This window comes from Gymnodraco acuticeps, unplaced genomic scaffold (assembly GCF_902827175.1).
Source record: "Gymnodraco acuticeps unplaced genomic scaffold, fGymAcu1.1, whole genome shotgun sequence".
In the NCBI taxonomy this organism is placed as follows: domain Eukaryota; kingdom Metazoa; phylum Chordata; class Actinopteri; order Perciformes; family Bathydraconidae; genus Gymnodraco; species Gymnodraco acuticeps.
In genome coordinates this window covers 94,904-117,607 of record NW_022990507.1, presented here as the reverse complement: position 1 = coordinate 117,607, position 22,704 = coordinate 94,904, and the positions used below count along the sequence as shown (strand labels likewise).

The window sequence follows — 22,704 nt, the reverse complement described above, 5'->3', positions numbered from 1 at the left end:
CCCTTTGCGATCGAAGCCGGGGATTCCAGCGTTATGATTTTTAAAAACCTTCCATCTGCTGTCACGCAAATTCAGTCTCTACTCCGACTCTTTCCTACCAGCGTGCCGTTTGAAGTTCATCACAAGTAGAGAGAGGAAATCCTGTGTTTGTGCGTGGAAAAAAGAATCACGCGAGTGCACTGTGTGTCTACTGTTGTGGTACAAACTCTTAACTTGCTTCCTGAACAGCAACACTTAGAGAGAGCAGACTGACATGCTTTTGATCATGTCTTTGATCTGATGTGTGTGTGTCCTGGAAATATCATAATCATAATAGTACTGATAATAAACGTTACCGATACAGAACCTTCCGTACGAGGGGGAAATTGCAACCAAACATTGATAAAACTGATTAAAACGAAGCAATAAATACATATAAAAAGTACAACACCAAAAATAGGGATAGATCATTAAACACAATGCTCAATATATATGTTTTTAATATGTTTACAAAGCTTGCTTCTTGTATGGCCTTGGATATGGGATTCAATAGTATTAATGCAAAGGTTAAAAAAACACTTCCAATGACTAAAATATATGTTTGAAGGAATGTTTGTGTCTGCATTCTGATCAGTTATGTTGTTTGTTTACGTAGGTTTTTCCTATTATATGTGCATATGACGATGTACATTTATTTATGTATACATTTCTTTTTAGTTCTTACAACTTGTCATCTCTGTGTTTTCTGGGGAAAGGTGTGGAAATGGACAACATGCACACTTCTGCTATCACACACTGAATGTAACGCACTAGTGTTACATTGTTGATAATAAAGGAACATTAGGATCTAACAGTCATTTCAGGATTATAAAATGACAAATAATTGGTACTTTAGGCTGGCCCCAAACCTTAAAATCAATGCTTAAAGATACTTGGAGACAGTGCAGGTTAGCTACAGCATGGCTGATATTCTCTGTCTGTTTTTGTTTTAGTCAAAACATGTTGCTGCTGGCGGTCGCCCGGGTTATTCTTTGTGTGACCGGGGAAGTGTTTGACAAGGAAACAGATCCCGACGAGATAAACACCGCGGCGAGGACCCTGACCCCGGACACACAGGATCTCAGGAAGGCAGAGAATAGAAACTTGTTAAACACAGTCTGCACTGATTTCTTTCTTACCCCCCTACAGATGGTCGTATGTATACCGTAAAGATAAGAGGCACGGGGATTAGAGCAGGCTTGAGGAAAACCTGTTCATCACATTGAAACTGATTAACTAACATCTCATAGGCTTGAATGTCCTCCAGTCGTAACCTGCAGCGTGGGAAAGTAACTAAGTATATTTAACAGTAATTAAGTACAACTTTGACATGTATTAAGTATCGAGTATTTCCAATTTAAGCCTACTATATACTTCTGTTCCTCTACAATTTGGAAGCAAATATTGTACTTTTTACTCCTCTAAATTTATTTGACAACGCTAGTTACAAGTACCTTTATATTATTAACACAAAATCCAATTGTTTATTATGATGAACCGTTATGGATTAAGATACCTAGCAGTTTAATAAGTCAATAAAGTTAGCTCCACCTTTACCAGCGGCAGCATTTAAAAAGAGAAACACATTCATGGATCACTGATTATAATCCAGAAGTACAATATATATTATTTGAAAGATGGACATTCTGCATAATGAGTACTTTTAGTTGATAATAATAAATAAGTACTATTTGAATGCCAATACTTCTGTACTTTAGCAACAAAAATGAACTGAGTATTTCTAAATAGTGGTTTTACTACTTTGACCAAATGATCTTGTCCCACCTCTGGTATCTCGTCTTTTCCACATTGTCTAGTTCTACAACACGGACATTGTCCCCTGTGCATGTGAAGTGAAACTAAAGCTATCTTTCTCCCGCAGAGATGACATCCTAATAATCTTATAACTCGACAAATCCTTTCTTCATGAAGCCTCGCCGCTCAAACTTCCTCTGCACAGAAACACAGGAGCGTGTCTCGCCTCGACAGACAGAAGAACAGCAGCGCTCAGCGGCCGCCTCACGCCACAGGTTACTACGCCGGCAATCACACGTACGCATGCGTGACCCACTAACTTTTACTCCCTTTACCTCATTTGACTCCAGAACCTAGGAGGAGAAGAAGAAGGACGGCCCTCCTGGCTCCTGAGCCGGCGAGTCGGCTTCCTCCTCCTCCCTCTTACTCCCTCCTCTCCCTGGCTTGTTGTATCTACACATGCTTTTCTCTGGCACCAATCAGAAGGCAGCGTGGGACGCTTTAAACTGAGGACGCCGCCACTTCATCATGAGGCGCTCAGCTCACCGCGGCTTGGAGATAAACTTTAACACAGTCAGCTACCGAGCGGGGAAATTGAGATTGGCAAAGTACATCCTGAGACGTCTAATAATGCACCTCGATTCCAACCGGAGACCATCTCAGGGAGAAATAATGAGCTCGCCGGAGAGAGGAGCAAACAGTCAAATGACAAACTAGCGACTGAACCACAGCGGTTTCTGCGTAATAGGTATTGAAAACATAGACATGGAAAACTAACGTAGTCACATTTAAAGGAATGCAAATACACAGGGATTGGTCGCTGCCTTGACTAATGTTTACACCTCATACAAAAGCGGGAATCAAAGCAAGATGGACAGAGATGGCACTCGTCTTACCTCCGCTGCAGGTTCAGGGTTTCCCAAGCTGCCTCGTTGGTTGTCTTCAAAATACTCCACCTGTACAGCCATTCAACAGACGAGGAGCGAGGGAAGGGGGGGGAGTGAGAGGAAGACAGAGAGAGATGGGAGGGTGTGAGATTAGCAATCAATAGAATAATGCGACAAGGGCCGGATTGAAAAAGACTGGTCATTTAGGACAGGAGCAACGGGTGTAACATGTCTGTCTCTGCACACAGCCTCCTTGCTGTCACGCTTCAAAGATAAATAAAGTCTTTTTCTTTGATTGGTGTTTCAGACAGCGAGCCGGCACTTCCCTCTGCTGCTGGGACACGGATTCAATTTCAATTCAAGAATTATGTAATGTCTGTATCCTCACCACCTGACACAACCCTAAGCCTCATAGATGTAAATAAATGCTGAATACGAGAGTTTGTTAAAACCGTGCACAAGTGTCAGTGAAAAGCTGGGACGCAGTACATGGAAACTGGATCTTCTCATTGTGCACAGCATGTCCCCCCTTGTCTGCGTAACCCTGGATGTCTCGATGTTAAATTATGTGTTTTGTCTAGAGCTGTTCCCCAAGCCCGCCAACCTCCCCCCTCCTCCTCACCCCCCCCACCCACCTATCAATCCTAAAATAGTCTGGAGTGATGAATATTTACCCTCCAAGCCTCTGAGCTGCCTTGGTTTTTACTCCGCCGTCCGCTGGCCGAATCCCCATCAGAAGACTCCCTCTTGTCTTCACCTCTATCCCTCTCTCTCCCTTTCTCTCTCCCTCTCTCCACTCTTCTTCCTCGGTCTCTCTCTCTCGTCTGTGTTCCAGCAGCCCATTCAGGAAGCCATCTTGTGTTTTTAATCTGGTTTTACATGAGCCCTCGTACGCACGTTCTCCCTCTCTCTCTTTCTCTCTGTGTCGCTTGCGCTCTAGCTCTACCCCTCTCCCTCTCGCTCTCTACCACACACACAGCAAAGGTTTTTTCTCTCTCTCTCTCTCTCTCTGTGTGTGATCGCTATTCCTCTTTCCTCCCACACGTTCACTTATTTTTCTCTTTTCCTTCTTCATGCATGATGTAAATGCCCCTTTAACCAACCCCCCTCACCCCCCCTTCTTCAAACATATACATTGGTGAACAAATGTACACACACACACACATGCCGGGGAGAGTCGTCACGCTAGAGATAGCACACAAAGGCAGTCCGTCCACCAATCAGAGGACGGGCTGGGCTCTGCTGCTAGGGTGAAATAGAAGGAGAGCAAGTGAAGGCGGCGAGAGAGGGAGAGAAGGAGGGAGGGAGAGGGCGAGAGAAAAAAGAGCTAGAAAAAAGGGAGGTAAAATAAAAAGGGACTGTGTGTGTGTGTGTGTGTGTGTGTGTGTGTGTGTGTGTGTGTGTGTGTGTGTGTGTGTGTGTGTGTGTGTGTGTGTGTGTGTAGCACCATCAAAGAAAGGCTGACAAAAAGAGACAGAGCAAAGGTGGATGGGAGGTGTGTGTGTGTGTGTGTGTGTGTGTGTGTGTGTGTGTGGGTCGGGGGAAGGGTCGTCTCTATGCCTGTCAATTATCTCCTCGAGCTCGCCTTCCCTAAACAATGCCTCTGGTATGTGGTATCGCTGAGCACCATCTGTGTTCAGGGCTGCCTGCAATAACTGGACTGGACTGCACAGCGCGCACACCACACACACACACACACACACACACACACACACACACACACACACACACACACACACACACACACACACACACACACACACACACACACACACACACACACATACATACAGAGACCCTATCAAAGAAGCCTCACAACTCCCTCAACACACACACCCATGACAGGCAAAATGCACAATTACACAGCAAAGCCCAACATGCTGACTCAAAGAAAACAGCACACTGATATTGTGCAACCTTATAAGAAAAGCGTAACTTAAAGCAAAGAAAAAGCTGTGTTCGTTTACAAATGAGTGATTTATAACGTGCAAACACCATGTGAGCCGCCGTGTGGATTGCATTTCATTTACACGCGAGAATGGCATACCAAGCATATCTTTGGAAGCGGGTGTTCACGATGTTTACATTCTTGCAGCTTTTTAAAGCCCCCGCACGCGTTCCTGTCTGCACATGACCACAGAGGAGAAGTGGTTTTGTCCAAGTTATTAACCAGGTAATTCTGCCACTTATTTAACGAACCCCTTAAAAACAGTGAATGATCATCTCTTGTGAATGGGAAGGTTGAAGAAAAGTGGGCCGAAGCCATTTGAAAAGGCGCCAGAGAGACGAGACAAAGTCAGCGAGAGTTCACGCAGGCTGGCGAAGACACAGCGATGCCGAGGCGAAAACATCCAGGACAGACAGCGAGACAGGAACAGAGAAGAGAGGCAGCTGAAAGTGTGGCGTGGAGAGGCGAGGCAGTGACACAGCATTTGTGGTGTGTGTCTGACGCTCTGTATGGCACGGGAAATCCCCTCCGCTGACGTCACACAGGCCACGTGTGTGTGTGTGTGTGTGTGTGTGTGTGTGTGTGTGTGTGTGTGTGTGTGTGTGTGTGTGTGTGTGTGTGTGTGTGTGTGTGTGTGTGTGTGTGTGTGTGTGTGTGTGTGTGTGTGTGTGTGTGTGTGTGTATCATTTGAGTGTTTACGTGTGAGCAGAGGTGTGTTGGGGCTGGACAGCGAGAGCTTCAGTGTGTTTCCTTACAGGTGGCCGGGGTACTCCTCCAAGCCGTGGTGGGGTAGCGTTTTACTGAAAGCAGCGGTGATAAGAAGTGCGTGCATGCAGACTCAAGAGGAAGCGTCTCTCATTCCAGAAAATCTTGCCTCCTTTTTAGAGACGTTCACAGCCTTCGAACGATGCGTGGCGATCACTGACGGAGCATTATCACTCCCAGACGAAAACCCTATCTACTCCAAGGCAGCGTCATAATCCTGGCTGGCACACACATTCAACTTTTACTTCATTCACAAATGCCCTGTAGGTTGCCGTACCTACTACCATTTAATGAGAGTTTTAGCATGTCATAAAAGTAGGATGGACAGAGGAAGGTGTAGTTTCTCGGCAATTTGCTATTTAGTAAGGATGCATGAGGATTGGCTGGGCTGATATTGGCTTTAAAATGTCAAAAAGGCGAAGCCAGAAATGAAAATGTCCTCAGATAAAAGGCAGGCTATTATCTTACAGAATCAAATATGGCCAGTATTGCAAGTTTTCATATTTTGCCTTGTGATTGAGCATTTTCAAAAGCATTGATCTGCATCGATGAGTATGCAAATCTAATGTAAATTCAACAGGGGCATACCACTATCCCTACTAATGAATAATGATTGATTATAATTCATAATCAAATAATAATAACAATGCATCTGATTCAATTGTGTTTGTTTTTCTGGCTAATTAAATTACACTCAAAGCAGAGTGTAGGGATGTGAAAAGAGACTTAGATTTATTTAGATAATGTAATATAATCGTATGTATATAATAAACATTACCTTTCTTAAATGCAGTACTAGTATAACACTTACATCCCCGTTACATGGTTATATTGAGTCTGTTGAATATCCATAGATGCCATGAAATGGGGCAGTAGTGCGTATTTTGAGTGTGTGTTCACAACAGTGAGCGCTTATCATGGGAGAAGATGGAGGATGTGGTTGCCAGGCAATAAGGGACTCAGCTGCTACATCCATACAGAGGTCAGAGGTCAGAGATGGAGGATTGTGGGGGAGGGGGTTTGACGGATGAATGGACGCTTGGTTAAGGGCTAATGGAGGAAAGCTTCTGATGCAGCAACACAATACACTCCCTGTTGTTCAGAGAGATACATAGAATCTTTGTTGAGTGTGATTTGAATATGAAGATATAGTGATCATTCTGTAATAACATCACTAGCACTGTAACGAAGCTGCATTATGAAAACCAGACATAAGTGAACAAGTTTAACAATAACCTTTGCTTAGCTGGACACCATTATGGAATATAGGAAACATGTTTACAATTTGGATTTCGGTGTAACATTCAAAGAGCAAGTTGTAATTAGTGCCACAGTAAACTGTTCACATATGTTATGCAACTGTGCACGTAAACAAGACTAAGAACCTTTTGTGTTTTTGTATCTGCTACACAAAGGTGATAGACTTCTTTTGCATTGCCAGTCGACAGTGTGCTGGTTTTCTGTTCAGTCAATTTCTAAAACCCCCAAAACAGAGTTGTTGATTGTTTTGGACAGTGGATACGTTTGACTTTGTTTCTGTCCAGTTTAAATGAAATGTTATTTACGATGTTCAGCAGGGTAAAATGACTGTCTCCATCAACAGAGTTTGGTGTCTTAAACCCTTTGGAGTCGACCGTCACGCCGGCGTGATCAGATCACATGACCTGTTCAAGCCGGTGCCGCATAAAAACAACAGTGCGGACAACATTGCCGTGTGTTTCAGTCGAAAGTACTGGCTTGAAACGATATGCCAGTCTTTGTTTCATGCAAAAAGACCCAGTAAACACGGAGATAGGATGATATAAAGTTAATACAAATATTTTTTTTCCGCACACTCAAAAGTATGAAAAATGGAAGCACATATTTTAATATCTTCGCCGTATTTGATAATTTTATGAAACGGAAAATACTGGAAACTGTAGATCCTGCTCAACAGGATGTATTTACCAGGGATGGGGTGAGGTAATCAGGTAAACGGAGTGATACGAAGCGAGACAAAAAGAGACGAAGAATGACGGCGGGAAATGGAGAGAGACGAAGATATACGAAGACAGACGGCGGGAGACGAAGAGAGACGGCGATTGAAGTAAAGTGACAGACAAACATTGAGAATGTAGCTATAGTTAAATAGATTTTAGAGTTTTGAAGATTCAGGTACCCATGTACATTATTGATGACAGAGGCATCACACTACTCAGCCTCCCCGGGAAAGTTTACTCTAAGGTACTTGAAAGGAGGGTCAGGCCGATTGTCGAACCTCAGATTGAGGAGGAACAATGCGGATTCCGTCCTGGTCGTTGAACGACGGATCAGCTTTTTACTCTCGCAAGGATCCTGGAGGGGGCCTGGGAGTACGCTTATCCGGTCTACATGTGTTTTGTAGACTTGGAGAAGGCGTATGACCGAGTTCCCAGGGAGTTACTGTGGGAGGTGCTGCGGGAGTATGGGGTGAGGGGGTCTCTACTCAGGGCCATCCAATCTCTGTACTCCCTCTCTGTACTCCCAAAGCGAGAGCTGTGTCCGGGTCCTCGGCAGTAAGTCGGACCCATTTCCGGTGAGGGTTGGCCTCCGCCAGGGCTGCGCTTTGTCACCAATCCTGCTTGTGTGGACTAAGGATTGCACCACTGCTTTTTGCAGATGATGTGGTTCTAATGGCTTCATCGGTCTGCGACCTTCAGCACTCACTGGATCGGTTCGCAACCGAGTGTGAAGCGGCTGGGATGAGGATCAGCACCTCCAAATCTGAGGCCATGGTTCTCAGCAGGAAACCGATGGACTGTCCACTCCAAGTAGGGAATGAGTCCTTACCCCAAGTGAAGGAGTTCAAGTATCTCTGGGTCTTGTTCTCGAGTGAGGGAACAATGGAGCGTGAGATGGGCCGGAGAATCGGAGCAGCGGGAGCGGTACTGCAGTCGCTTTACCGCACCGCTGTGACGAAAAGGGAGCTGAGCCAGAAGGCAAAGCTCTCTGTCTTCCGGGCCATTTTCGTTCCTACCCTCACCTATGGTCATGAAGGATGGGTCATGCCCGAAAGAACGAGATTGCGGATACAAGCGGCCGAGATGGGTTTTCTCCGCAGGGTGGCTGGCGTCTCCCTTAGGGATAAGGTGAGAAGTTCGGTCATCCGGGAGGGACTCGGAGTTGAACCGCTCCTCCTTCGCGTCGAAAGGAGCCAGTTGAGGTGGTTCGGGCACCTAGTTAGGATGCCACCTGGGCGCATCCCTAGGGAGGTGTTCCAGGCACGTCCAGCTGGGAAGAGACCAAGGGGTAGACCTAGGACCAGGTGGAGGGATTATATCTCTTCGCTGGCCTGGGAGCGCCTTGGGATCCCCCAGTCAGAGCTGGTTGATGTGGCCAGGGAAAAGAAAGTTTGGGGCTCTCTGCTGGAACTGCTACCCCCGCGACCCGACCACAGATAAGCGGGAGAAGATGGATGGATGGATGGATGTACATTATTTAAGCTTTTAAATGTTTTGTTGTGTCTACTGTGTCACTGTTGACAGAACTTGAGAAATGAGGAAAAAACGCCTAAGGATACACCTGTTATTTGTTCATAACATCTGTATATAGGTTCATGCTACCTCAATCAAACTTTCACATTATCATAGTGACATCCCATGTATATATTTCCAGCTTTCAAATTGTTTCGTTGTGCATGTTTGTGTTACCTATATAAAAAATAGTATAATAAAATCCGTTTTTACGTTCTTTTGTGATTTTGTGTCCAAAATGTTCATATAGTATCTCAAAATGAAATAATTAACTATCAGGTTATATAGGTGAGGTTGTCCTTAAAAAAAAGATACCAAACATTGACATGCCAAACATTTCTTAATGGGGTTTAGTAAGACAAATCAAAAGTATGCGAAAACGGCCAAATTAGCCCAGGACTCCAAAGGGGTAAGGAGAGAATAAATGTATGTTTCAAAACTCGTTTGATTTGATGTATCATATATTTACTTCAATGCATCTCGTCTATAGTCGATAAACATAGTGAGCATTTGTCCGGGATGTCACACTAACAATTGCTTATAAGCACAAACAAGAATAGATCAGCGTGATGGCAATACGATAGTTTGCAGGTAAAACCAAACAGAAGGTTATGACCGAATTATGGCACTAGAGAAAAAGTAAGGGGATCAACAAAGCTGCTTAAGTGATACAAACTTTGTTTACTTAATTACAAAGCAGTTTATCAAATAGTTTCCAAGACTCAATAACTAGACCCTCCAGAAAAACGCGGGCAAAAATCCTTGATTATGCGATCAAACATGCAGGGTTTTATGTGATTTTATGCGGTGAAATTGCGGGAAGTTGCGAAATATGCGGAAAGTTGCGAAATATGCTAAATATGCGGAAAAAATAAATATTGGGCTGTCTTATTTATTTATTCTCTCTGACACACAACCTGCCACTAACATTAAACCCCTTTACTATTCAATTAAACACATTCAATGTTTATTTATTGTAAAAGAAATTGGGCTATTTTAATCACACTCTCTCTCACACACACACACACACACACACACACACACTTCTCCGCCTCATTCTGTTTTCATTTACTCGTTATCTGACCAGCTTCAATCTTGTAGGCTACTCACCTCGTTTCTTGTAGCCCTCGAAAGGGTTTTGGAGGTTGATGCCTCGGTGAACGTGAGTTGTTTGGCTTTCTTGTCCGCAGCTGCAGAAAGCATGTTCGAATGTTTGAATGAATCAAAGTGGGTCGTCACCGTCGATGTTCTCTTATGCTCCAACACACAGTTGCACGGGGTGCAGAATAGTTTCCCCCCACTTTCGTGCAAGACATCGGGGTACTGCTTTGCCCGGTCTTTAGCAGAAATGTTCGTCGGTAAATTAGATGGATTAGATTTTTTCATCTTGTGTTTTCTCTCTCGTGTGAGCTCTACGGTGTTGTTTACCTTCTGTGATGCGCGAGCTGATGAAGTCACGTCATCATCATCATCAATTCACGTCAAGACGAGTTCACTTTTTTTTCCCTCAACTTTGTGTCGAAAAATGCGGGGATTATGTGGCCTTTTGATAAATAGGCCTTTTAAAAATCTGCGCCATTTTGCTGATTATCCATTTTTCTGGAGGGTCTAAATAACACAATCACTATGGCGCTAGAATAAACAGTCTGTAGAATTTATCCTCTGGGAAACATGAATGTCTTTACAAACTGTTGTGCCACTCCATGAAGTGGATGTGGTGTGAAGTCAGACTTTTTGTTAAATCTACATATTGGTAAACTGGGTGGGTTTAGTCTAGATCTGAATTACATTTTGCCAGCTTGGGGAAATCACTCTCCTGAGACATCCGATGTAGATAGATGCTACTTCTATTCTATTTTGTTGTATTTACTTGCACTACTTTATCTGTTTTATTATGTTGCACTGTTGGAGGAGCCTGGGACCTAAGATGTTCATTGTCATAACTACACTGTAGCTATGTACGTATGACTAATAAAAGCCTTGAATCTTGAAATGCTGGATGGAGAATGAAATGGGTTGGGGGTGAGTAGGGGTAAAGTTCCCTCAGAGGTCAGGGGATTCAAAATATGGAGGCTGTAAACTTCTATTATTACTCAACAACAAGAGAGCCAAGGGCCACCAAGAAGTGATAGTAGCCCACATCTTTGTCCCATAAACCACCAGGACAATTAGTGTTTGCTGATTTAATGCTGACTTCCTATGTTCCTTCTGCAGAGAGACCACAATGTGTTGCTGCTGCCACTTTACAAAGCTCTCTGCAGACAGGACAGGTCTCAACAACGCTGATGGAAGCCCTGAGTTCCTGTTGGAGGCATTCCTCTTGACTTACACATAAACATGTCGTGTCCTTCTCTGCAAAGTCATCCGCATCTCTGATAAAAATCACTTAGCAGTTCTGATTTAGCAATTTGAACACTTTTATTACACGTTCGGATATTAATGCTAACAGACAAGATACGGTTTAATGACTATATTCTACTGTTGCACTGACTGCGTAAAGCGAGAGCAGCCTACTACTCTTCATTAATAGATGAGAATAAGAATAATGCAAGATTTCTTTTCAGCACTGTAGCCAGGCTGACAGAGAGCCACAGCTCGATTGAGCCTTCTATTCCCATAGCACTCAGTAGTAATGATTTTATGTGCTTTTTTAATGATGAAATTGTTACTCTTAGAAACAAAATGAATGACCTCTTGCCTTTGACCAGTATAGTGTTATCAACAGCTCCCGGAAACGTAAGTTCTAATATTACACTAGATAGTAAACTAGAATGCTTTTCAGCCATAAACCTTGAACAATTAAATTCAATGATTCTCTCTTCTAATCCATCAACGTGCATGTTAGACCCAATTCCAAGTAAGCTGTTGAAGGAATCTTTTCCATTAATTAGCACTTCTTTATTAAATATTATGAATATGTCTTTATTAAAAGGCTATGTTCCACAATCATTCAAAGTAGCAGTGATAAAACCGCTTCTTAAAAAGCACAACCTCGATCCAGAGGTTTTAGCCAACTATAGACCTATTTCTAATCTTCCGTTCCTCTCAAAAATTCTTGAGAAAGCGGTCGCAAAACAGCTGTGTGATTACTTAAAAAACAATGATTTATTTGAAGATTTTCAGTCTGGCTTTAGAACACATCATAGCACAGAGACAGCTCTGGTTAAAGTCACAAATGACATTCTAATAGCCTCTGACAAGGGACGTGTCTCTATTCTTGTTTTGCTCGATCTCAGTGCTGCATGTGATACTATCGACCATGATATCTTATTGCAAAGACTAGAGCACTTAGTTGGCATACAGGGAACTGCTTTAGACTGGTTTAGGTCCTATCTATCTGAACGCTCTCAGTTTGTACGTGTCAATGATGAATCTTCCACGCAAACCAAAGTTAGCCATGGAGTGCCACAGGGCTCAGTGCTCGGACCTATTTTGTTCACATTATATATGCTTCCGTTAGGCAATATTATAAGGAATCATTCTGTAAACTTTCATTGTTATGCGGATGATACTCAACTATATTTATCAATCAAGCCTGATGAAATTAATCATCTAAATAAAATTCAAGACTGCCTTAAGGACTTAAAAACGTGGATGACCTTAAACTTTTTGATGTTAAACACGACCAAAACTGAAGTTATTGTACTTGGCCCGAAGAATCTACGAAACAAATTATCTAAGGATATACTAACTATGGATGGCATTAATTTGGCCTCCAGTGAGACTGTAAGGAATCTTGGTGTTATATTTGATCAGGATTTATCCTTTAACGCCCACATAAAATCAATTTCAAGGACCGCCTACTTCCATCTACGTAACATTGCAAAAATCAGGCATATCTTGCCTCAAAACGATGCAGAGAAACTAGTCCATGCATTTGTTACTTCAAGGCTGGATTATTGTAACTCTTTATTATCAGGGTGTACCAAGAAGTCAGTCAAGTCGCTTCAGCTGATTCAAAATGCTGCGGCTCGTGTACTAACCAGAGTTAGGAAAAGGGACCACATTACTCCTGTTCTGGCTGCCTTACACTGGCTCCCTATAGAACACAGGATAGAATTTAAAATTCTTCTTCTCGCCTACAAAGCCCTTAATGGGCAGGCGCCATCTTACCTTAAAGAACTCATTATACCCTACTGTCCTACTAGGGCATTGCGTTCCAAGAATGCAGGGTTGTTGGTTGTTCCTAGAGTCTCTAAAAGTACAATGGGAGCCAGAGCCTTTTCTTATCAAGCTCCACATTTGTGGAATCAGCTTCCAGTTTGTGTTCGGGCGGCAGACACCCTATCCGTTTTTAAGAGTGCGCTTAAGACCTTCCTTTTTGATAAAGCTTATAGTTAGGGCTGATTAGATCCAGCCCCTAGTTTTGCTGATATAGGCTTAGTTTGTCGGGGGACATCTTACTTCTTCCTTCTCTCTGTCTATACCTGTGTACTCTCATGTTCCGATTAACCCAGCTTCCCCAAATGTCTTTCTTTTTGGTGTCTATATACGCCGGGATCCGGAGTCATAGATGATCCTGCGCTCCTGTGTCCTGCATCGCGAGCCCTGGATCTTGAATCGTGGCTGTGGTCCTGGATCATAGGTCCTGGATGGATATCCTCGTGGATTCATCTTCTTATTATACACACATGCATTTCCAAACATTTGGACTACCTATGTTGCAAATGTATTATCTTTTCAATTTACACACGGCATCTATTGCACGTCTGTCCGTCCTGGGAGAGGGATCCCTCCTCTGTTGCTCTCCCTGAGGTTTCTCCCATTTTTCCCTTTAAACTGTGGGTTTTCTCTGGAAGTTTTTCCTTGTACGATGTGAGGGTCTAAGGACAGAGGGTGTCGTATTGTCATACTGATATTTTGTACAAACTGTAAAGTCCACTGAGACAAATGTAACATTTGTGATATTGGGCTATATAAATAAACATTGATTGATTGATTGATTGACTTGATCAATACTCTTTTGATATGAGAAGCCTTTAAGCCTCTGCTGTAATGCATCCTGCTCACCCTGCCATTTTGCCAAAAATCAGATTTTCCCACATTCTCCCTAACATAACGGCTCCTGTTTTTCTTTAGTTCTTTGCATTGCAATACAACTCATATGTTGTATGAGGAAGATGTTAAGTGTGTGTGTATGTTGGTGACAGCAACAACACCACATGCTCGTGCAGTGTGTGTTGATTCCTCCGTCATGCTTTAGACGCCCACTCTGGTTTTTCCTTCTCCTTCAATACTGCTGACCGTTAACTGCGCCTCCCCGTCCTCCTCCTGACTTCACAGCCCTTCCCCCGGATTTAGGACGCTGATGCACGCACAGAGACACAAAGCCACACACACACACGTGCACTTCCTTTAACAAATAAGTGCACACTTTAAAAAACATGCACTCTTTCTCTTTCTTAACACAGCCACACACACAAATACGACCTGGCCTAAGGTTAACCCCCAACCCCTATTCGAAGCCTCAAAGGTCAAAGGACAAAGCCCAGGCCACTGCAGGAATCTGCACTGCTGCTGTTTGGTAAGTCTCTCAGCCATGCAAACACACACACACACACACACACACACACACACACACACACACACACACACACCACACACACACACACACACACACACCACACACACACACACACACACACACACACACACACACACACACTCAGTCCTGAAACTTTTCTGCTTTATCTTCAGGACAATATTGAGAAGGATCTACAACTGTTAAAAGGTTTACCATCTGGATCCTCAGCCCACATGCACAGCAAGCGACAACTTAAATGTTCTCAGTCAAGCGATGTTCTTGATTAAGTGTGAGGGCGAAGAAAATTGTAAAAAATTATTAAATTAAGTCTATAAATGTCTTAGTCCAAACCCAAAGGCTTTCACTTTAATGTGATCTGAAACAGTAAAAACATGCAAAGCTCAATATGTAAAAGGATTTAAACAGCCTTTCTGCCATATGTTACTCTAAGTACAGAGGTACAGATGCAGCTCTGCCTGGGATGTGTTCATAGATTGGAGCATTTGAAACCAAGATAAACCTGGATAAAGGTGAGGTAACTGAGTCTTGATTATATTGTTTGATCAAAGAAATGTCAAGTGAGCAATAACCCTTTTGTCCAATGTCCAAACTGATGTCTTGTTTAGTCTGACCAAAAGTCCTCAACCCATTCCTGTTCAGTTAACTATGTTTTCAATCAAGAATAGAGAATCTGGAACTTAACGCTTCAACATTTTTCGCTAAGTTAAAAGAATAGAACCGTTGACTTTCCACCAAAAATCCCCCGAAATATGTTGCCTTATTACATGGCTTAGTTGAATACTCGATTCTGATTGATTCTGATTGGTCAATTCAGAACACGTGACACGTTGTTAATACCGAACAGACAGACCGCTGTCAAGGACTTATTGACCGTTGTTAAGGACGCTCACATCTTCAGAAAGAAGTCCGGTCGATTGAACTGTATACAGTTGGGACAGTTTCGAACTGGGACAAGAAAAACAGCGGAGAAGTAACGGGGCAGAAACCCTCCTTTTTACGCAGCGGTCCAGACATAGACATCAAACGGCGACACATATTCAGTGTGCAGTTACTTTGTCATTAGGGCAGGGATATCTAGATACTTTCCAAGGTTTGACATCATGAATTGTGCTACTTTTAAAGCAAGGAGCGATGTTTTCAAATCTGTAATCAAAAAGCTTCTCAAAAACGCAAGCAGTTCCTACCGTTGGCTTTTCAAACTGACGAGAGACGCTCTAACTGTTTTTCAAATGTAACAGTTTGAAAAGCAAACTGTCTGATTGTCTTTAGTTTCCGCTGTCGTGTGAGAGCAACATGGAGGATTTTAACATTCATTTTTATATATTTGGAGAGCACAGTAATTTGGAGGAATGGTTAGTGGCCGTGAAGAAAATAAAAAGACAAGAGGGACAAGAAAAAAAAGCGGAGAAGTAAGAGACCCTTGCTGATCAGCCTGTCGGGTGTTCTTTTCCCCATAATGACCGCGTCGCTGCACATTATCCCTTACTTAATACACTTTCTGTATAAGAAATAAAACAATATCCTGTCGTGTTAAATCCTGTTTGCTATGCAGACGGTGTTGCATCATTGTGTGAAGGGTGCTCTGTAAATATATTTGTGTTGGCAGAACAATATATTCTATCTGTTCTGTCTCTGTTAAACAGTGTCTAATGTTCTCATGCAGAAGTGGAGTTCATGACTGTAGTACATTTATGAATGTGAGATTAGGGATTGAATCCAAGTACAAGTGCCACATCTGGAATTATAGCGTGTGTCCTTTGGGTTAGGGCTATAAATATACACTTTGCATATATGGCACGTGCTACTGACAAGCCCCCTTTAGCTCAGCCTGAGGACAAACAGGTCCAGGCTTGACAGATAAGGAATGCAATTAGCAGCACCAACAAAGCGTAATGCTATCTGTGTGAATGGACCTCTCTGTAGTCTGTAATGATAGTACTACAGGTCTCAGTGTGACGTCAAGTTGTGTCACGTGACTTGAATATTGAATTGAGCCGTCCCTTATACTATCTCTTTACGGGGACACCCCTCCTGGCATGGTCTGTTGTGCACCGCCAAAAGTGTTAGTCAGTCATGTTTCATGTTGTTATTTTTGTATTATTTTTCACTTCTCGTTTTGTTTTGTCACGTCTCATTTCAGGTTCCTTAACTCCCTTTCCTAATGTGTTCTCCCGCGCTCATCAGCGTCAGCCCCTGATTGTTTTCACCTGTGTCTTGTTGTCGAGTGTTTAAATCCCCCAGTCTCCCAGTGTTCAGTGTCAGTTCGTCTTGTCCTGTCCTCATGCCAGAACTCTGCTCATCAACGGTTGCTCTTTTGTTACATGCCTTATTCATGCTCCTGAAACTTATTGTAAGTTTGTTCCTCACGTTGTGAGTGATTTTTTGTTGTGCCTTTGTGAAACCTATTTTTGTTCGCCTCGTGAAGAGTGCCGTTATCTTTTTTGAATATCCTTTTTGGCAAATAAAGTATATTACTTGTACTTTATCTCTGGCTCCCGGGTCGTGCATTTGAGTCCTTTTTTCCCTTGTGTATCCAAGTTCGTAACATGATCCTTGGAAGATGCGGCGAGAATAATCCCACCAGACTCCTTTGCCCCTCCAACAGAGGGATGTCCTTGTCCTTTTTCCTTTTCGTCATTTCAAGCGATAAAAACTCTCGATCTTCTCTCAAATGATCTTCTCTCAAATGACGCCAAGACGCGCCCCTGGCGGAAACGCTGTCATCAGGAATATATCAATATATTCTTAAAGCACTGAACCGAATGCATACCGGTATCCGGTATTACCGGAAAAAGAAAATTCCAATTTTTAATTTTTAATTAATTTGAAAAGTGAGTCCGTGGCCCGTGATGGCGGGTGTTATAAATTAGATTGCATAATTGTTTTTCTTCATATTTTATGTATTTTTGTTTGTTCAATATTAGAAAGGTAAAAGTCCCACAAATGGACTGTGATGGGATTTGTTTTCTCTCACCAGTGAAGGCAAATGTTGATTTTAAAGATGAGATTTGTTTGTTTGTGCAATGCCGAGATCTCATGACCTTTATTCTATTATGTATTTGCTCTCTAGTCGAATCTCAGGTTTAACATTAATTATAACGGTGCTATAATGGTCTGTTTGCATTGACAAGATGTGCTATTCACGCGGCACACCTGATGGCGGGTGTTATAAAAGATATTCCATAATCGGTTTTCTTCATATTTTGTATGTATTTTTCATTGTTTGTTCAGAACTAAAAGGTCCAAGAAGTCCCACAATTGAATTTAATATTCATTTGACATGTTAACTATATCGTAAAGCGCTTCATGGGAGTAATTGTGGGATGATACATTTTCAAAGTATCACGATATGTATCGGTTGAGTATCGGTATCGTTCAGTGGTATCGGTATCGTAAATACTAAAGATTGTCCCACTCTTGACCTAACAATCAACATCGGCACCTCAGTTGTTTCCCCGACTCAGACTGCAAGGAATCTGGGTGTGACCCTAGATAACAACCTGTCCTTCACTGCAAACATCGCTGCTACAACCCGCTGCTGCAGATACACGCTTTACAACATCAGATAGATACGTCCCCAGCTGACTCAGAAAGCGACTCAGGTTCTGGTCCAGGCTCTCGTCATCTCACACCTAGACTACTGCAACTCCCTCCTGGCTGGTCTACCTGCATGTGCCATCCGACCTCTGCAGCTCATCCAGAATGCAGCGGCTCGTCTGGTCTTCAACCTTCCTAAATTCTCCCACACCACTCCGCTCCTCCGCTCCCTTCACTGGCTTCCGGTAACTGCTAGAATCCACTTCAAGACACTGGTACTTGCTTACCATGCTGCGAATGGATCTGGCCCTTCCTACATCCAGGACATGGTTAAACCGTACACCCCAGCGCGTGCACTACGCTCTGCATCAGCCAAACGACTCGTTGCGCCCTCGCTGCGAGGGGGACCCAAGTTCCCATCGGCGAAAACACGTGGGTTTGATGTCCTGGCTCCAAGATGGTGGAATGAGCTCCCCATTGACATCAGGATGGCAGATAGCTTGCACATCTTCCGGCGCAAACTGAAAACTCATCTCTTTCGACTCCACTTCGAGCGATAGAACTATTAACGAAGCACTTTTATACTAATAAAGGACTGGCTTACCTAAAGCCAGTTGAGTAGCACTTGAAATGTTTGGCTCTATGAAACCTGATGTACTTATATGATTCTGTTTTCTTCAAGGTTGTGTCTTCCTGGTCGAATGTACTTATTGTAAGTCGCTTTGGATAAAAGCGTCAGCTAAATGCAATGTAATGTAATGTAATGTAAAAAAGTCAACGATATGCATCCCTACACTGAATGGTCTGAGACCTTTCATGTAGTTCACAGGAAGAAGTTGGACAACAGTAGGAAGTTGCTCTAAAGATGTTGGAGAAGAGTAGGAAGATGTTGGAGAAGAGTAGGAAGATGTATAAGAAGAGTGGAAAGAAGTTGGAGAGAGAAGGAAGACGTTGGAGAAAGAGTAGGAAGTTGTTAGAAAAGTTGTGCTTGCAATTTATTATTTTTTCGTAAGTATAATAGCAACACCACCACAGGTCAAAACGAAGGTCATTGTTGTTTTGAGCGGGAAATTCTCTCTGGTATTGCTTGCAAAAATACCGACCTAAATGTTACCGTAACACATCCCGACCTCTATGGAAGAGCAAACAGGTTGTTTCTTAGGAGGTCTGCAAGTTGAACCATTTCCAAATGAACACTAGCCCCAGCACTGACCACTGAGACATTGTGGTTCATGTGACTCCAAATCTACCTAAAACACACATTTGTTATTACTATTGATGTGCTTACAGTATACCCGTAAACCACACATTGTGTATTATCGTAGAACAACCGTATCTGTACCTCACTCACCTCCAACTCACTCCGTCTCTTCTTCAGCTGGTCACATTTGCGCAGCTTGCAGATCTGTTTTCCCGTCCTGCGGTTCAGGCAGTTCAGGCAGCTGCCGCAGTTCTTTCTGCGCAGGCAGGGAACGCACTCGCCACATTTCTTCCTCCTTTTCTTCTGGAGGTCAGCGCCATCGTCCAGCGAAGCATTGAAAGGCGACAGAGAGAAGAGCCCCGCTTGCTGATGTTCAGTCTCAATATATTTGCTCAGAGGAGACGTCTTCTCTGAGGGTTTCCTGTAAAAGTGGAGAGATTGAGCCTCCTCCGCGTCCTTGGACAATTTATAAATGTCCTCAGGTGGCGGACAAGGCCCTACCCTCGGCCTGGGCATGGTGACTGTCCTCACTTTTCTCTTAATTAAAGATTAAAAAGATCCAAATGTTAGTTGGTTTGGTCTTAAAAACAACATTTGGTAGGAAGATGACGAAAGGCTCAATCCCCTTTACTCTGTACGCTGCTGCCAAACAAAGTTAGCCTATTGTTCGTGTCTTCTAGTCCAAGCCCTCCAGGGACAGCTTCAATATTATCATTTTGATATCTTGGTCACCCCGGACAATCCTGGTTGTATGTTGCAGTGTGGGGTCCATCTTTTCCAGCTACCCTTTGGGATGGTTGGCGGTCCCCCACAGTCTGGGTGACCTGGCTGCGTCCTGGGGGGTCATGTTGGTGTCTGCACAGCCTGGGCCTTTTCTGGAAAGATAAAACAACATGTTTTATTCAATACTAGATGCCAAAAAAGTAAATATTCATATGAATTTTTGTGTAGGTTTCCAGTTGGGGCATTTTATTTGTCTTTGTTATGTCGATCAGGAATGTTTTGGTGCATCAGAGTAACACATACACTTTGCTTGTGCATTTAAAGGGAATACAACATTTGATATTGCCACACATAAACGATAATAACATAATATGTCAATGTGTGTAGCTAACTTTTTCTTATAGACCCAGCTTAAGCTTAGTGGTAGTGACCTGAAGTCATGTGAATGTGGTGTAGTTTGTTTATAGCCTTAATATAACACTTGCTTTATAACTTTTTACATGAATCACTTACTTTTATTGTGGCTCAACCTACTCTTAACTTAAGGTCAACATAGACATAAAATGTAAGCAAATGTGAAAACTCAAACACAATTCTCGACTTTAGGCAATAGATTCTTGTACATTTTTCAGATTGACCGAATATGATATTGTCAGATGTCACTTTACAACCATGCATGTATTTAAATAGTTGGTATAACTGTCTGTGCAGCATTTGATAATGTTCAGGATATTACTCCTTGCCTTGTACTTCAGTCTGATGGCTGTCTGGATACTGTCTGGTTTCCAAACAGCTGTCAGTGCTGTGCATGCAGTTGGCTCGGAGCCATGCAGGCCTACGTGAGCAGTTTGAGAAGATACTGTGTTTTAATGGAAGACCCCACATGGACGGGGGGCTCATGTCCCCCTGAATGAAAGAGGGGGGTGATAAGTTGATGCCAGGGAAAGTCCTCTTTGTCTTGTGGTCACACGTTCCAGTCAACCGTCAATAAAGTGAATTGTGCTGAGAAAGCTCCATGTGTCCTGGCTGCTGCTCTCACTGCCTGCACCCATCATGTTCCTCTCAACAGCAATGAGGGTAAAAGCTGTACTTGGGCTACTTTAATTTATTTTGAAATTAACCTGTAGGCCTGGGAATTAATATTGATTCAAAATGTGATGCCTTGCAGCTTTGGCAGGAGCTTTCAAGGTGGCAAAACACCAAATTGGCTTTTATTGTATTATAATTAACTGTTGATAGTGTTTTTGGTTGACCTTCTATTCCAAGTAACATTTACATAATGAAATTAAACGTTAGCGAAGAGGATTATGTGAAAAATGAATTTGAGTTAGGATCACATGAAGACAGAATACTGAGTTAAAAAGTAAGAATGTTGATGTAAAACTAAGAATTTTGAGTTTTCATTCTTAGTTTTGAGATGAAGGGTTTATTTGAGTTTATTGTCAGAATTAAAATGCATTTCTGACATGTGGCTAATTAGCTTGTAAAGGAAAAATACTTATTCAAAGACAAGTAACTTCCCCAAAACTCTAGGATAAGTAATTTAAAACAAATACCCCAAATACTGAAATGTACCGACTAAAATAAATAATTTGAGCTTTTAGCTTGTTAGCAGTTTTGCTAGCTTGCACACGGCCTAGGCTTACAAATTTAGTTTTAGCAGAATAGCAACAATTGTTTCCTCACCACAAAATCATTTTGCACAATTAAGTATAAATGATGGTACTAAACGTCTTAGTTCAGGACAAAAACCTTACCAAATGAGGGTCCATGGTGTAAGTTATAGTTTGACGTATTTGCTGCAAAGTTGAAGCAAGTTCCACCGTGGCAGAGAAGCATGGATTCGGGTAAACATACAGGTAAAGTTAGGAAATGTCCACTAAACAAGTAGAAACCTAAAATAATAAAAAGGAAACAATGCCTTAAATGACATAAATGTGAGACTTTAAATATGTTCCTGTTTCCTTCCATATCTCAGCTCAGGTGTTTAACTGCAGACAGTGCCAAGGCAGCACGCGCTCTGCCAGCTCCGTCCGCACGTGGTCTAATCAAAACGTCCAGCTCTGTAAATGAGCTCGTGCGTGCCTCTGTTGTGACTGTTACTGTAAACCCACGTGTTTTTGACGTGACCAGCCCAACCTCAGAGCAATCAGATAAAAGCTAACAGGCATCCATAGATTTAAATTAAGATAATGCACACAGTATCTGCATCAGGATACACAAACACATATTAGCACGTGAGGCTGTGAGTAGGCTGATTGCTGTGAGGTGACAGAAACTGCACTTTACCCGGGTGCGAATACACACTACATTTTACATCCACGGGGCAGCCTGTGTTTCAGAGACCTGCAATCAGTGGTAGATTACGGCCCTTTGTCAAAGCATTCATTAATGTTTACGCAGCTGTTTCATGTATGAATTGTAACTAAATAATGCACCTTAGAAACTTGTGTTTCTCACATGTCTGCAAATGAACACATCAAAGTGAGTTAACTTACTTTTGCATTGGATTAAAATGCATAATATAAACAATTTAAAGAGACAACGTACCACCCGTCGCGATGATTGAGTCCTCAAATGTTTCGATATTCCTCTGCAGCCTTTAAACGCGTTTGCAAAAAATAACAGAAAGGATTCAAAAAAGACATCAACAAACCAAAGCTTGCATTCAAAGATATAGCAACAACAACAACAACAACAACAAAAAAGAAGAAGCAAAACAACGTCAACGTGTGCAAAGAAGGGGAGAGGGAGAAAAGTTGTAGCCTAATGACATAAATCTGACTTAAAGCCACTGATACACAGAGAGAGAGGGGCTGTATATTTAGGAGGGG

General features: G+C 42.6%; 1 protein-coding gene across 5 annotated transcripts in view; it reads right to left on the bottom strand.

The window, feature by feature from the left end:
• The window catches only part of tet3 (tet methylcytosine dioxygenase 3), a 74,503-nt gene extending 51,799 nt beyond the window's left edge, over nucleotides 1-22,704 (bottom strand). The window contains exons 1-3 of one of the 5 annotated variants that reach the window (XM_034226899.1): nucleotides 22,421-22,704; nucleotides 19,289-20,022; nucleotides 2,670-2,729 (exon numbers count right to left, since the gene is read on the bottom strand). In XM_034226899.1, the coding sequence (XP_034082790.1) occupies nucleotides 2,670-2,729; nucleotides 19,289-19,663 (435 nt within the window). In that variant the 5' untranslated portion in view covers nucleotides 19,664-20,022; nucleotides 22,421-22,704. Of the gene's footprint in view, nucleotides 1-2,669; nucleotides 2,730-3,334; nucleotides 3,728-19,288; nucleotides 20,023-21,627; nucleotides 21,967-22,420 lie in introns of those variants that run through there. The other 4 variants (XM_034226902.1, XM_034226900.1, XM_034226901.1 and 1 more) reach the window with 4 other exon arrangements.